Source organism: Lepidochelys olivacea, assembly GCF_965140295.1.
Source record: "Lepidochelys olivacea isolate rLepOli2 genome assembly, chromosome: 13".
NCBI classification, from domain to species: domain Eukaryota; kingdom Metazoa; phylum Chordata; order Testudines; family Cheloniidae; genus Lepidochelys; species Lepidochelys olivacea.
In genome coordinates this window covers 2,684,790-2,701,330 of record NC_140423.1, presented here as the reverse complement: position 1 = coordinate 2,701,330, position 16,541 = coordinate 2,684,790, and the positions used below count along the sequence as shown (strand labels likewise).

Sequence of the window (16,541 nt, the reverse complement as noted above, 5' to 3'; positions counted from 1 at the left end):
AGGATCGGACACAGTACCTCCTAGGTTATTGAATATTCTAGATCTTACCCAAATATATGCTACAGTCAGTTCTTATTAACTAAACTAAAATTTATTAAAAAACAGAAGAGAGAGAGTATAGTTAAAAGATCAATATACATAGACATGAGTTCAATTTGTAAGATTCAGATTCATTGCAGAGATGGTGAGCTTTGTAGTTGCAAAGAGTTCTTTTGGAAATAGTTCATAGGTTATAGTCCGATGCCCAAATATCATATTCAGGGTGTACCAGCATAAGTGGGACCTCAGTCTTGCGACTTAAACTTCCCCTGGTGAAGCCTGAGCAGATCTCAGATGACAGTATCAGTACCCAAAGATCTTTTATACAATTTAATGTCCTTTTTTGACAAGTTGGTATTTCCTCTGGGAACAAAAGGTAATTAGGATGACTTTGAAGGGAGTCTATCACTAGTACTTAGCTATACAAATTAACATAAGGCCATTTGCTTGTTCCTCCACCATTCAGAGTACATTTCAAAGAAAGATGAATACCAGGATATTCCATGTTTGATTAATTTAAATGCTAGGATGTTCTTTTGATCTCTGGACTATCAGAATACAGCACAGACAGGGACCGTTGATTACATCGTTGACCCTACTCATATATATGTAAATACACACAAACATCATCCCTCCACATGTCATTTGAGGGTTACTTATTTTGCAGGATATTTAACCCTTTCTGGCCATGCATCACAACTCCTCTTTTTACCTTTCTGACGTACTTCACTCTTTCAGGAGGAAGTATCTTTCTGGCAAGCTAAAGAGCACAGAGGAGCAGGAGCTGGAAAAGATGAAGCAATTGCAGCAGGAGACGATGGAGCTGCGCAAAAAGAATGAAGAGTCCCTGAAAGCTGCTATTGCTGGTTCAGGTAGGCTCTAGCTAAACATGGAAGCTTAGCATCCCGTGCCCTCCTAGTGACCTGTGAGGGTGTGGCTATGGATAGTACCTTCTGCAGGGAAATGTCAACAAATGGCCATTTCTAAGAACAAGGAACGCAGTTGGAGCCCCCTGAGCTGTTTGCTTCTCACCTTCCTTTCTTTGGTGGGTGTACTCTAAGTAAAATGCACTGATCCTGACATGGGAATCTGATCTATCCTGATTTCACTAACCCATCCACAGGTTATCTTGTGTCTTGTATAAATTCTAGTCTGGAGGGTTTGGGTTGTTGCATGTCATGGTTCCAGGAGCAGCACTTCCACTTCTCAGAGTAGAATCCCATGATTCAGCCCCGTTTTAGACTGGTTCCTTGGCAGGCGGCAGGACCCAACAGGGTTTGACACCTGCCAGATGCTTTCCTTTGGGCATGTCCTCCATATGAAAGCAGTAAATGTAGACAGCTTCTCCAAAACAAAAGGGTAAAAATAACAAAAGGTTTACATACCTATCTTCTTACTTACGCTTATCACTTCCCTGAAGACTTGGGGCTTGTCCACATAGGGATACTCAAGAAAATTAATCCAAATTAACTAACCAACTTTAAATTCACACCTTTAAATTGCATTAAAACCCTATGTGGATGCTCTTGTTCAAAATTAAGGTGGCTTTAATTTGGTTTAGCTTAATTCACTTTTGTGCCAAATTAAGGTCACTTTAATTCTGAAGAAAAGCATCCACACAGAGACTTAATGCAATTTAACAAATCTGTTTTTTAAATTCACACCTTTAATTAATTTGGATTAATTTTCCTGAGTGTCTGTCTGTAGACAAACTGTTAGATAGTCCTGACTTAACTCTGGTATCCCTGCTTTCTTCTTCGAGTGCTTGTTCATGTCAGTTCCAATCAGGTGACTCAAGGCCTCTGGTCTCAGGTGGAACTCGCTTTCCACATCAATGTCCGAGAACTGAGAGCGGTATGCCTCATGTCCTAGACTTTCCGAAGAGGAGGCTATTTCCTAGCTTTGGTGATGCTGATAGCTCCAGCCTGTCCTCACCAGCACTGGTACACATCACTCCCTGTCAAGTGCCATAGTTCATCTTTAGTAAGTTTTTTTGTATAGTAGGTAGTTGGGGTTTTTTACACACACCCTCCCAACTCCCCAGAGCCATGGTATGCCACGGTCCCCAGGGTTTAAAACCTGTGAGGTCTGCACTAAGAGTATGCCAAAGAGTGACCCTCATGCCTCTTGTTTAAGGTGCCTAGGGAAAGGTCACCAAAAGGACCGGTTTAAGATTTGCCACGAGTTCCACCCCAGAACTATTAAAGAAAGGGAACAGCAGCTCAAAGCTCTCCTTATAGAGGCAGCTCTCCGCCCCCACCTTGGCCCCGGGGTCAGGGGACTCCCTCACCCAGCATGTCATTGTCAACGCAGAGCACCTCAGTACCGTCATCCTGGGAACTTGTGCCAAGAAATGACTGTTCCCGAGACACTCAGCACCGGTATGGCTCCTCCTGCGGCCAGTTGGGGCAGGCACCGATCTCAGTTGCTGATGCCTCAGAAGAAAAAGAAGCTGGAGAGGGATCGTTCTCCCTGGCCCAGACCCAAGGAGCTGAAGACTGTGAGGCCTCAGTTGGGCCACAGCACCAGACCCCGGGCAGGACCGCGTCGACTCCTGCCCAGGCAAGGCAGTTGAGTTGGGGCCCGCTGCACTTGCTGGATCCTAGTGGCCAGCAACTGCCTCTCCCCTCGACACAGGAGGCTTTTGAGGCTGCTCAGGACTTGCTGCGCCTCACGGCACCCGCTAGCACAGAGGAGTCACCGGCATCGTTGGCACCACCCCAGCACCAGGTGCAATCAAGAGGGAAGCTGACGATGTCCCAATATTCTCCTTCTCCATGGCACCCTCCGGCGCCAGTTCCTCCGGGGAGAGAGCCCAGTCGGTCCCCGAGCTGCCAACAATGGGTTCCCCAAAGTACAGCTTCTCTGTGGTCTTCTTTTTCGGAGACTTTGGAGTCAGAGTCCAGGAGCAGGAGGTCCAGGTTGCGGCAGGACAGACGGGCTTACCCGGCATGATGGCCACCGCAATGGCAGAACCTATCACAGTGGCCCTTCTGGCCTCTCTGGGCCTTCTACCAGAGCCAGGGAAGGAGCCAGCGGTCTCACTCAGCAGCAGTGTTGGTAGCTTCAGCCACCTTTATTCCACCTCCGGTCAATCGACCAGCCACTAAGCAGCCATCACCTGCGTCAACACCATCGACACTGGCTTAGACTTTGGCTCCTTCACCAACAGTGGCTCCTGCACTGACAGCAGCACCAGTACTGTCATCTGCAGCCCCAGCTTTGAGGGGCATGGCGCTGTCCACGTCGGCACCTACCTGGGACCTCCTGGAGTCACAGGCCCCCTTGGCTGCTTACGGCAGGGAGCAGCTGCCTTTTTCGGGGGCCGCCTCATTGTTGTTGCTGGACAAAGCCCTGGCAGGCACTGTTATAGTGCCGGGGCTTGAAGACAATAGGGGGTTGCAGCAGTTGCTGTGTTGGGTTGCCCAGGGTCTGGACATCAAGGCAGAGGAGGTAGTTGAGGATTCTGATCCCATGGTGGATATCCTCGCACCCTCTGGACCTTCTCAGATTGCCTTGCTGCTCATAAAAACCATTGCGGGCACTATCAAGACCCTGTGGCAGACCCCAGCCTCATTGCCACCCACAGCCAAGCGCAACAAACGGCAATACTTTGTGCTCTCTAAGGGCTACAAACACCTATATTCCCACCCACAGCCTGATTCCCTTGTTGTGGACGCTGCCAATCAGTGCAAGCGGCAAGGCTTCCAAGGCACCTCTCCCAAAAACAGGGAGGCTAAAAAAAACTCTACCTTTTCGGGAGAAAGGTCTGTTGTATGGGTGGCTTTCAGCTCCATATTTCCAACCAACAGGCTGTTGTCAGGCGGTACTCTTATTATACCTGTGTGGCAATGGCATAATTTATGGAGCTACTCCCCCTAGGCTCCCGTGCCGAGTCTTCGGCCTTGGTTGAAGAGGGCAAGCTAATCTTCTGAGTTTCCCTCCAGGCTGTGGTGGACGGTGCTGATGCTACCATGAGAGTCATGGCTACAGGGGTGGCCATGAGAAGGGGCTCCTGGATCCAGGTCTCTGGTCTCCCATGCTAGGTCCAGCAGACCATACAGGACCTCCCCTTTGAGGGTGTGACTTTTTGCCGAGAAGACAGATAAAAGGCTACATAGCCTGAAAGCTTTCTAGAGCCGCCCTCAAATCCTTGGGCCCACACACTCCCGCCACTCAACGGAAGCACTTCAGGCCACAACCTCCTCTGAGGTTCTACCAACAGAATTGTCAGGACAGTTCCTGGAGGAGGAATAGGAGCAGCAGGAAAAGGCCGCACCTGACCTCAGGCCACGACTCTGGCCAACCCAAGCCTCCTTCTGGCCAGAGACAGGCCTTTTGAAGGGGTGGTTGAGGACGGCTCACCAGAGCAAGAACTGGATCCACCCCGCCTTATCTTTTTGTCCTGACTATCCCCTTTCCTACCATGCATGGTCCCATATCACTTCGGACCGCTGGGTGCTCCGCATGGTAGAGAGGGGATACTCCATCCAATGCAATTTAACAAATCCATTTTTTAAATTCACACCTTTAATTTGGATTAATTTTCCTGAGTGTCTATCTGTAGACAAACTGTTAGATAGTCCTGACTTAACCCTGGTATACCTGCTTTCTGAGGACTCTTGTCTTATCTCCACTATACCACAGTTCAGATCACAGCGGTGTATCAGCGTGCACCAGAGTACTGCACTGTAAGTCCCTGTGTGTGGGCCCTACAGGTGCAAACTAAAAAACATAGGAAGAGGACCAAAAAAGCACCACCATGGCTAAACAAAGTAAAAGAAACGGAGGCAAAAAGGCATTCATTAAAAAGTGGAAGTTAAATTCTACTGAGGAAACTAGAAAGGAGCATAAACTCTGGAAAGTGAAGTATAAATATTGTGACATGGTCAGGCCAGATGTCTCCAGGAGAGTGATAGAAGGCAGATATATTAACCCCAGGTTAAGTAGGTCCCTTTTCCCTGGGTAAGGTAACAGGGAAGGTTCTAGAACAATCTGGAACTTTCTGGAAACAATTAAGGCAGAGACGCTGATTAGAACACCTGCAGCCAATCAAGAAGCTGCTAGAATCAATTAAGACAAGCAGGCTAATTAGGGCACCTGGGTTTAAAAAGGAGCTCACTTCAGTTTGTGGTGCGTGCAAGGAGCTGGGAGCAAGAGGCGCAAGAAGCTGAGAGTGAGAAGGCGTACTACTGGAAGACTGAGAAGTACAAGCATTACCAGACATCAGGAGGAAGGTCCTGTGGTGAGAATAAAGAAGGTGTTTGGAGGAGGCCATGGGGAAGTAGCCCAGGGAGTTGTAGCTGTCACGCAGCTGTTACAGGAGCCACTGTAGACAGCTGCAATCCACAGGGCCCTGGGCTGGAACCCGGAGTAGAGAGTGGACCCGGGTTCCCCCCATCCCTCCATCCCCCCAACTCCCTACTTGATACCAGAGGAGTTGACCTGGACTGTGGGTTCCACCAGAGGGGAAGGTCTCTGGCCTGTTCCCCGATCCACTAGGTAGATCAACAGAGACTGCTGGGATTGTTGTTCTTCCTCTTCCCCATGCTGGCCAGGGATAAGGCTAACTGAGTGAATGGCAGATTTGAGCCACGAAAGTGGCCAAACTGAGGGCTGCCGTAAACCTCTGAGGCGAGCAAATCTGCCAATAAGCACAGGACCTACCAAGGCAGAGGAGGAACTTTGTCACAATATATAATTTAGACCAAAAAAGAATTTGGAGAACAGCTAGTCAGAGACTCAAAAAGTACTAACAAAAAAATTAAGTAAATCAGAAAGCCTGTTAAACAACCAGTAGGGCCACGGAATGATCGAGATGCTAAAGGAGCACTCAAGGAAGATAAGGCCATTGTGGAGAAACTAAATTAATTCTTTGCATCAGTCTTCAGAGCTGAGGATGTGAGGGAGATTCCCAAACCTGAGCCATTCTTTTTAGGTAACAAGTCTGAGGAGCTGTCCCAGATTGAGGTGTCATTAGAGGAGGTTTTGGAACAAATTGATGAATTAAACAGTAATAAATCACCAGGCCCAGATGGTAGGTTCTGAAGGAACTCAAATGTGACATTGCAGAACTACCGATTGTGGTATGTAACCTATCATTTAAATCTGCTTATGTACGAGATGACTGGAGGATAGCTAATGTGACACCAATTTTTTAAAAAAGACTCTAGATGCAATCCTGGCAATTACAGGCTGGTGAGCCTAACTTCAGTAGCAGGCAAACTAGTTGAAACTATAGTAAAGAACATAATTATCAGACATATAGATGAACATGATTTGTTGGGGAAGGATCCAGTTGTTGGGGGGTGGGGCCACCCCACAACAATCCATGCACGCCCACATCCCTGCTGCTGCTCTGGCTGCTCCGGACGGTTTCCTCCATGGCGGCTTTGCCCTGGGGCTTCCCCAGATGCTGGGGTGATCCTGGGGTCAGCTGCTCCAGAGCTGCAAATTTCATAGAGGTTGCAGAAAGTCACGGAAACCGTGACTTTGGTGAATGTTTCGCAGCCCAAACTATGGCTCCCTGTGTGAATACTCTGATTTCTGGAATAAGGGCTTTATTCCATATTAGTGTAATCCACTTTGGAAGTGGATTGGGTTAATCTAGGATAAGAGCACTCATACAGGGAGTTAGTGAGGAATGGCTACTCTGCTTTAAATTCACACCTTACCTTAATCTGCATTAATTTCACTGTAGGCCTTAGTCTCCAGACCCTCCTCTTCCCCATAGTTTCAGGACTGAAGCTTTTAACCATTTCCAGGTTCTTTAGTATTTAAGTGTTGGGTTTGGGCTGGCTACAACCATCGTCTGCCTTCTTGCAGATGTAACTCTGCTTGGGTCTGTCAGATCTCTGCACCATGTAGCAGATGGCATGACCATAATTGAATGGACAGAGGTAGACACATCCACAAAAACAGATTTTCCACATTCTTAACAGCATGTTTCTGGAACCATATCAAATAGCATGTCTAAAGTGTATTGGGCCACAAATCTACCTGGAAACAAAGCTTAATTATCTTGTGAAATATAAGGGGCTGAAGAGGAGTTTGCAGGCCTGATATAATGCACATAACTGCTTAGAGAGCACAGGTTTGGACGAACATAAACTGCTCCTCCTCGGTATCAGTCTCATGGGGTTTTCTCCTTTTTAGGACAACCTGCGAAGAAAACCACGGGCCAGGTAACAAAGCCAGTTGACTTCCATTTCTGCACAGATGAGAGGATTAAACAGCACACAGAAAGCCAACCTGGGAATGAATACAAGAAGCTGGATTTCATAGCAGCACTGAGAAAGCACCCTGCATCTCCGGTGAGAGGATAGGGCAGCAAGGGTGCTACCTGATTGTTCTAAATCTATTGGTGGCTCTTCCTGTTCTACTATTTGCTAGTGTGGGATTTTCTGTTTGTAATTCACTGGGTGTGAATGTAAGAGGTCATGTGGGATGTGACAGACTAATAGAGGTGCTGTGGTCTTACTGAGCATCACCATGCTGGCTGTCAGCATCTCTGCAGAGTTTCCAATCTGGCCCATCCCAGAGCTTGTCGTATGTCCAGTCAGCTCACAAGTTGTGTAAGTGGAATCTGGAATCCCATCTATTACTCCAACAGGTTGAGTTCCCATGAGGCTCCAAAAAGAGGATCCTCTGAAAATAGAGTAGTATGCCTTCCCCAGTACACCTACTCTTCAGATCTCTGAGGTGGGAACTAAGTATTCTTCCCTTACAGGTGATTCCTTATCAGCAAGGCTATTACAAGTCCTCATCCCTAGTAACATACCAAGGATTCTGTTTCCAACCTGGAGTCTGTTTGTTTAGCTACATCTGATTATCAATGCAGTAGGGTCTATCCTCAGCAGTGCTGAGCGTGCACATCTGTTCAAATCAGTGGGAGCAGTGCTCTCATCTCTGCATGGATTCTCTTCTCTCTTCTTGCTGTTAAAGTAGTTTTGGGAGGAGAGTGCTTCAGGGGGTTCATTTAATATAAGCTGAAGATATTACTACAGTATCTGAGGTGGCAGACTAGAACATATTGAAGGAGGAGATTAGAATGCTTTAATCAGTTGGCATAGAGGATTAAATGAACAATTGTACAAAGCCTCCCTCCTGTCTTGTTACATGTTAAGCATTGACAATTTCCCTTACTAGCTGGAAGATGGATGTCTTACACTGGTGTAAGAGTGAAGCTTTTGTGGGGTGCCTTGTTTAGATTGTTACAATGACCAGCAACTTCTCTTTCCAGGCACGAGTGGTGAAGGGGCCCACTGTCCCCAAACCTTTCAATCTCTCCTGTGGCAACAAAAGGAAATTTGATGAAACTACATCAGAGTATGTCCCCCTTGCTCAGCAGATTGAAAACTTCCAGAAATGCACTCCCTCTCGTTACCATTTGAGGAGCAGGAGGACCAATGAAAGTAAGCTTTAGCAAAGTGGGCTAGCTGGTAACTTGTGTACCAAGATAACGGGAGCAGGAAGCAATAATTTGTTAAGGATCTGCCTACTTTGTGTGAGTGTCTCTGAGCCTGGCTGTCTGCTCTAATTAAAATTTGTCTGTTTCAGTTCCAGCTATTAATTGCTAGTTTCTGTGGTTTGGATTTGTAGGTCCAATTCCAGTAAAGCCGCTGAAGGCCAGGCTTACACAGCCCAAAACTCCACTGCTTCAAACAAGACAGCGCTTCAGACCTGTAACTTGCAAGAGTGCAGCTGAGTTGGAGGCAGAGGAAATAGAGAAGCTCCGACAGTAAGTAGAAGCATTGTTTGGACACTGAAATATCCTATGTGTTATCTAAGGAACACTCCTCCTGGTGCATGATGTGCTTGCTTTTAGACAATGGTGGGCCCCAAACCAAAATGGAGTCACATGTGCTAACTTTTCCTTAACATTGTCATAGAGCAACCTTTAACCAACCCAAAAGTCTCCAGGTGCTAAACTACCGCTTCTGAGGAAGAGTCTTGTGTAAAGCTATAAACGATAGTATAAATGGGCTTTATGTATCTAAATTTAAAGCAAAAGGATATAGGATTGATAATTTAATGTAGATATGGAAAATGGAAAGGACTCTAACTCTTAGTCAAGAGTTACTTTTAGTAACACTCCCCTAATAAGCAAGTACAATCACCACGTGCAGTATAAACTCTCCTACAACCAGACTGGTGGTTTTTTCTTTTTGGTAGTTGAATTCTAAAGTAAAAACACGTAGTCACTTAATACAGTGGGTAAGGTTGAGCCTGGGGAACTCCACGTTCAAAATGTGGTGAGTGGCTTAGTTGATCCTTGCTGACTCCTAGTAAGGAAGTGGAGCTATGCATAAGGTGAAGTATGCAAGGCTCAACTGTTGGTCACTGTTGCTGATTTCTGCTGTTATGGCAAGGGAGAAACTACTTGTGACTGTTCTCTGTGTAGATTATTGTCCCCTCATTCTTCATGCAGATACAAATTCAAAGCTCAGGAGCTTAATCCAAGGATCATAGAGGGTGGGCCAATCCTGCCCAAGAAACCCCCTGTGAAAGAGCCCACACAGCCTATTGGATTTGACTTGGAAATTGAAAAAAGGATTCAGGAGCGAGAGAGCAAGAAGCAGCAGAAGGAAGAGCATTTTGAATTCCATTCCAGGCCATGTCCAGCTAAAATCTTGGAGGATGTTGTGGTAAGAACTCTAGCAACACAAGGTCCGCTCAGGAAATGAGAACATCTGAAGTAGAAGTAAGCTTCCATTTCAGAGCATAGTTCCATATTTCTCTATGGTGCTGTACTGCAGTTAGTGTCTACCAAAGAGCTCCAAATATCACTTCACATCAGACACAAAGCTCCAACTTATGACTATCGTCATCACAGACACAGAGCCCTACCTATGACTATCCAGTCCCTTTAATTTTTTTTTTCTTTCTTATTTTTTGGGGGGAGGGATAGCTCAGTGGTTTGAGCATTGGCCTGCTAAACCCAGGGTTGTGAGTTCAATCCTTGAGGGGGCCATTTAGGGATCTGAGGCAAAAAAAATTGGGGATTGGTTCTGCTTTGAGCAGGGGGTTGGACTAGATGACCTCCTGAGGTCCCTTCCAACCCTAATATTCTATGATTCTAAGAACTACAGTGGGTTAATTTATGCCAGCGTGCTCCTGTGAAGTATTGCCTAGTCAGGGCTAAATTCTCACTTTATCTCCTCCTGACAGGGTGTTCCAGAAAAGAAGCCCCTTCCTGTTACAGTTCCTAAATCCCCAGCCTTTGCACTGAAGAACAGAGTCCGAATGCCTACTAGAGAGGAAGAAAAGGTAACTAATTTGGGATGGTTTCTGGGCTCCATAGCATGTGGCACCTGGGACCCTACCCTTCCCATAGCCAACCAGCAGTGACTTCATAAGCAGTAATGGGTGTTCTGGTTAAATGACTAAATGGAGAGACCCCCAATTAGCCTTCTTTCCCATGGCCATTACCTCCCAAAGGGAATCACTTTTATCTGTCCTACAGAGAAATCAAATCCTCTTTAGAAAATACATTTAACTGAGTAGACCTTTTATTTTAAGGGACATTGTTTGGGCTCCTGAGGTACTGAAGGTATGCCCCTTGCTGCTGCCACTAACTTTGTCTTCTTGGGGAAAACTACATGGCTTATAGCCTTCTTGAGGAGTGAGGACTCTGGCCCTGATGCTAATCTGCTGGGGAGGGAGGTGGGTGTTCAAGATTTGTATTTTTCCCTACAGTTATTCTCAGGGCAAGGGGAGCTTCTTCATAAGCAGGGTGAAGGCCTTTTTGGCTGAAACACCTTGGTGCTACCACGGTCTACCTGGGGAGACCCAGGGCCCTTGAGGGTGGATGGAGAAACTACAGTCCAACCTTGTGACTGTTCTCTGCCTTGTTCTCTGTAGATTATTGTCCCCTCATTCTTCATGCAGATACAAATTCAAAGCTCAGGAGCTTAATCCAAGGATCATAGAGGGTGGGCCAATCCTGCCCAAGAAACCCCTGTGAAAGAGCCCACACAGCCTATTGGATTTGACTTGGAAATTGAAAAAGTAAAAGTAGAACTTAGTAATACTATGAACAATGCAAAATCTTGCTTGTTTCCCAAGAAGCCTCAAGACTGATACCTGCATTAAAAGAAAAGGAGTACTTGTGGCACCTTAGAGACTAACCAATTTATTTGAGCATAAGCTTTTGTGAACTACAGCTCACTTCATCGGACGCATCTGCGTTGTTATTCCTGTAGCAGTCTGTTACGCTGTACTGTGCCTGTTAGTAGGAGAGGACAACGTGCCGGTCTTAAGCCCTTCACTTGTAGCAACACTACGAATCTCCCATCACCAAAAGTCCTAAATCTGCCATCAAAGAACACTGGTCAGAGGATGAGTGTATCTCTTGTGTTTCTCAGCCTGTCTCCTAATGCTGATCTCTCTTTAGGGAGAGGAGGTGGTCCCGGTGATCAAAGCTAACCCCATGCCACACTATGGAGTGCCCTTCAAACCTAAAGCCCCCGAGCAGAGGCATGTAGAAGTGTGCCCCTTCTCTTTTGACTCTCGTGACAGAGAGAGGTGGGTGCAAAAGGAGAAAAAAATAGAAGAGCTGCAGAAAGAGGAGGTGAGTGCTGGGAAATGTCTTTAATTACTCTGTTTCAAAAAAAAAAAAAAAATCCCGTTTCTTGCTTCTGGCAGAAATGCTTGTGGGGTTTCATGTTCAAGCAAAACTGCTCATGTAGACTGACAAAATGGACAGCTTTTTGGAAACCTATTTTGCAAGGCCTCAAGAGAGTGCTACAAAATCATTGGGGGCGGGAGGGCTGGTGTTTCAGTTTCCCTGATAAGAGTAAATGGATCTCTAGGGAATATCTTTACCTGGGAAGCTATTCCAACTGTCCATCTTAGTGTCCTTAAATCCCTGGAGGAAAATAATGGAATTCCTGTTTTTCTCTCCCTCTGTTCTTGTTGGCCCAACATTCAGAGGACGCTTGGGAACTGCCATTCTGGATCGATGCATTGGGCTGTGTGGTCTAGGGGCCAGTAACAAATGCTTCTGAGGAAGGTGCAAGAGATCCTTCAAAAGTCAGTTATGGAAAGGCAGGCCTGCAAAGCAAGCTTCTTCCTAACCCCATTAGTCTGGTACATTTCCTGAAGCAGGAAAACCTTATTCCTCCTTTAAACCATTGGTTATCTTTTTTAATCACTAATGCATTGCTGAATAACCTTATCCATGTAAATGCTCATTCCTCTTGAGTTAGCTAAATTTCTTAGGGTTTTCAAAAGTATCTAAGGGACTTAGGAGCCCAAATCCCATTTTAAATTCAGTAGGCGTTGGACACTTAACTTCCTTAGTTTCCTTTGAAAACCCTACCCTTGGCATCTCTTATGCCAGTAAGCTCCAGAGGATGGGGGAGTATAGTGTTTCCCTTAATCAGTTTCAGATTTGCCACCTGAAAAGTAAGGGTGATCTTAATTCAAGCAGCACATCTCTTACCATTATTCAGGTTTGAATTTGTTTCTTGTAGGTACCAAAGTTCAAAGCACTACCCCTGCCTCAGTTTGACCACATCAACTTGCCACAAAAAAAAGTGAAGAATGCAACACAACCAGAGCCCTTCCATCTGCAGACAGATGAACGGGGAGCTACCAAGTCGCAGAATTGGCAGCAACAGGTAGGACTAATGGGACAGCAATTCTGTGGCACTGTGGGCCACAGCAACTCTTCAAAGCTGGGCCTGAAGAGTCTGGCTTCTATATCAAGTACTGATTAATACTTGTTGGCATCTAAAATCAGTTCATTAGTCACAGTGGTTCATGCAGCGAATTATCCTGCCTTGGGTTCAAGTCTCATCAGACCTTTGGTATTGTGAAAAGCACCCCTGAACAGCTGTCACTTGCTATTTCCCAGGGCAGCTGTGCACAGCTGGAGCTCTCCTGTAGTCTGTTTGATGTTGGAATTCCAAGTGCTACAATAAAACTGACCATTAGCTTCTGAAGCTGCTCTCCAGGCAGCTCACTGTACAAATACCAAGCAGACAAGAGCTGCTTGGCTACATCTCTTCTGGGTTTAAATTCGCTCCATTTTCAATTACTGAATTGTCTAAAGTCTAAACTTTGTTCTCCATGCAGCAGTGAGTGGGGTGCATTTCAGTTACTCAGCTCTTGACAGGACCCTTCTTCCCCTGCAGATCAAAGAAGACCTGAAACGGCAGAAAGAGGCAGCGTGTTTCAAAGCTAATCCAAATACTGTTGTGCACCAGGAGCCTTTTGTGCCAAAGAAGGATAGCAAGCCAATATCAGGTGGAGTTGCATGCACTCACTGCACTGGCTTGCTGGCAGTCCAGGGCTGACACATAAGTGCTGTTGAATTGCACTGGGAAAACCTGCTGATACCTTTTTAGTATCCACATAGCTAGTGGAACTTGTGCAATACGTAATCAACAAATTCTCTTAACAGCCTGAGTCCCTAGGGAAAGGGGGGTGGGGGGCTTTCCTCTTCATTGCCCCATCTTCTGTTCTAACATGGCAGCTGCCTTAACAGCTTTGTAGTTGGCAGATAATGGTTACTAGCTTGGCATAAGGTACAGCACATGCAAGGAGCTCCCTGTAGAGACAGCTGACACTTCTGTAGCAGCTGCCAGTCTTTCCTTCCCTTCCCCTTTATGAAGAGGGGCAAAGCTTGGTTTGTGGGAACTGGGAGCTTTTGTCTGTTCTCTATCCTACAACAACCTTCTCCTTAAAAGCCTGTTTGTAAAGAACTCTTCCAAGAAGTGCCCTAGACCAAGGGTTCCCAAACTGTGGCGTGCATATCCCTGGGGGTATGAGAGATCTTTCCGGTGGGGGGGGGGTGTACATGGGAGAAATTATGTAATGGTGGATTGTATTTATTTATTTATTGCATTTTCAAACTAGGCAACTCTCCCATAGAGATTTAAAGCTTTGGCTATTTGTTATATAAAATACAGTCATTAATTTACTTCAAGATGTGCCAATGAAAACACAGACGCTGACACACACAGCTGTCACCTCCAATCACCATCAAGTGTGCTTCAGTTGCCCAGCAACTGTCCAGTCTAGCTGAGCTCAGAACTTAGTCGGGGGTGTGGTGGTTTTTTTGTTTGGTTTTGGCTGTATACATTGCACTATAACTGTGTGTGCATGTAACTGTGAAATATGGACAGATGGCTAAAGACGGGTGTGTTAAGAGGAACACACACACCGTATCAGTGATGAGAAAGGTAAGGGTACACTGGCAGCTGGTAGCTCTGGAAGGAGGTATGCAATAAGGAAAGTTTGGGAACCTCTGCCCTAGACTGACCAGCGTCTACATTCATTGGCCCATTATGGAGAACTGATACAGTATCAGAGCATCCCAGATGCATAAAGCTCTTCCTTATACACTTGAAGCATGGTCCTCTAGAGGAGGAGACTTCCGTCTAACCCTAATGTAGCTATGCTTTGGGTGACTGTTGTGCCAATGTTGTTCCCTCTTTCTAAACTTAGAGAACCTTTCTGGTTCCATAGTTGCTGAAAGCTTTGAGCTAGCGACAGAAAAGAGAGCAAAAGAACGTCAAGAGTTCGAAAAGCGACTGGCTGAGTTGGAAACCGAAAAAGAGAAGCTTCACGAAGCGGCCAGACAGCTAGAGGCCGAGCGGGAGAAAGAAGATCTCGCCAGGCTGAGACAAGAACTGGTAAATGAGCAGGCTATTCCTGGTCAGGGGCTGGAACACAGACTGCCCGGGCTTATGAACTTGTCTGTCTTGGACATGCAGCAGCCAAGTGCAGTCCTGAGTCCACTGCTGTAATGACTTGCCAAGGCCCCGTCTCCTAAATTGGTCTAAAAACCAGCTCCTCTGGGGTATTATTGATACTTGTGCCAGATTGCTTTCTTTAACCTGGCACATCAGCACTTCAGGCCCCTAAGGGTACATGTACAGGGCTTGAATGGAACAGTAAAAACACCAAAGCAGGCTCCTACAAATGCACGTCCTGTTGCTTCGGGCAGGGTTCTCGCTCTTTTTCTTTGAGGCCCTCCCAACATTCTATAAAAACTCTACAGCCACCTGCGCCACTGCATATAAAAGCCAGGGCTGGTGTTCCGGGGAAGCAAACAGGGCAGCTGCCCGGGGCCCCGTGCCCCTGCGGCCCCCACAAAGCTACATTGCTCAGGCTTCAGCCTCCATCCCAGGTGGCAGGGCTCAAGGACCTGGGCTTCAGCTCCATGCGTTGGGGGTTCAGCTTTCTGCCCTGGGCCCCAGCGAGTCTAATGCTGGCCCTGTTTGGAGGCCCCCCTGAAACCTGCTTGAGGCCCCCTAGGGGGCCCCTGGACCTCTGGTTGAAAACTCCTGCTTAGGTTGTAGTACCCAGGCCACTGGAAGCACAGTGATTACTCTTTAGTGCCTAAACACAGATCCCTGACTGCATCCTCTTGGTGGTTGCTGATCTGTACTGTGGTAGAATTGGGATGAGTGTAATTAAAGCCATGGTACCTGACCCTTAGCGGTCCTTTTTGTTTTTATAGGTACACAAGGCAAACCCAGTTCGCAAGTACCGCAGTCTGGAGGTGAAGCCAAGTGACCAGCCTCTGACCGTGCCAAAGTCTCCGAACTTTTCAGACCGATTTCAGTGTTGATACGCACCAATGTGTCGGAGCCCTCCTTTCCCAGTCTCTTGGGTGTAGAGAAAAAACCTGCATCTAACTTGGGACTCCTCTTAATGAATGCCTGTCTCCATTATTTTATTTTATACTGAGTAGCTTTAACAATTTCACAGAGGCAAGTGGCTGAAATGTGCTGTGCCTTGATGGAGATCACCAGTCATGTGGCTTCACTCAACATGTAGAGATGTTAATCTTAAAGACTGAGCCAGGTTTTAATAGTGTACACGAATTAACTACTTTGTGTACTTTAATAAAATAAAAGGTGTTCTGCTGGGCTCAATTCCCTTTTTGTGAAAGGGGTTCAGATGTGTCTTGGATTCAGTTGGTACACACCAATCAGGTGTTGGCCACCCCTTCAAGCTCCCACCTTGTTTTCCAGAATCTGATTGTTTGTTTTTAAAACAAATCTCCAGCTGTGAGTCTCAATATGAATAGTGTAATTCAATAATGCCTTGGTCTGCAGACTCTGAAACCATAGCTGAGGTATGAACTGCCCCATTCATTTCAGTGGGTGCTCATTCAGATGCTAAAGGACAAGACACTTAATAGTCAACATTGATGATCAGTAAAATAGTTAGCAAAGTAATGAGTGGGAATATCACAGGATTATCCACACAATCTGCTATGAGATACTTGCGGCTCTAGCCCTGTGAGTGGGCTTGGGAGTGTTTCACCGCGGGGGGTGGGTGTGTATGGTCACCTCCCTTTCCCCCAATTCGACTTCTGCTTCAGCTGCCTTCTCAAGGGTGTAAGGGCTTCAGGTCACTGGGCCCTGGCCCTCTCCATGTGTAGGAGATACATTTATTTCTGTGGGCTGAGTCTCCTAGGTGGTCTGTTGGCTGTGATAAGGCTGTACTGATGTGGGGTTGAGCCATGCAAACTTTTCCAGCAA

The 16,541-nt window shown here is 46.5% G+C and overlaps 1 protein-coding gene across 6 annotated transcripts in view; it reads left to right on the top strand.

The window, feature by feature from the left end:
- TPX2 (TPX2 microtubule nucleation factor) overlaps positions 1-15,924 on the top strand; it is a 34,894-nt gene extending 18,970 nt beyond the window's left edge. For 5 of the 6 annotated variants that reach the window (XM_084646000.1, XM_084646002.1, XM_084646003.1 and 2 more), the window contains 11 exons: positions 778-911; positions 7,195-7,352; positions 8,282-8,453; positions 8,641-8,779; positions 9,470-9,686; positions 10,210-10,308; positions 11,435-11,611; positions 12,516-12,662; positions 13,179-13,290; positions 14,494-14,681; positions 15,512-15,924. In XM_084646000.1, coding sequence (XP_084502126.1) covers positions 778-911; positions 7,195-7,352; positions 8,282-8,453; positions 8,641-8,779; positions 9,470-9,686; positions 10,210-10,308; positions 11,435-11,611; positions 12,516-12,662; positions 13,179-13,290; positions 14,494-14,681; positions 15,512-15,622 — 1,654 coding nt within the window. In that variant the 3' untranslated portion in view covers positions 15,623-15,924. The remainder of the gene's footprint in view (positions 1-777; positions 912-7,194; positions 7,353-8,281; positions 8,454-8,640; positions 8,780-9,469; positions 9,687-10,209; positions 10,309-11,434; positions 11,612-12,515; positions 12,663-13,178; positions 13,291-14,493; positions 14,682-15,511) is intronic. The other variant, XM_084646001.1, reaches the window with a different exon arrangement.
- Positions 15,925-16,541: the final 617 nt, after the last annotated feature.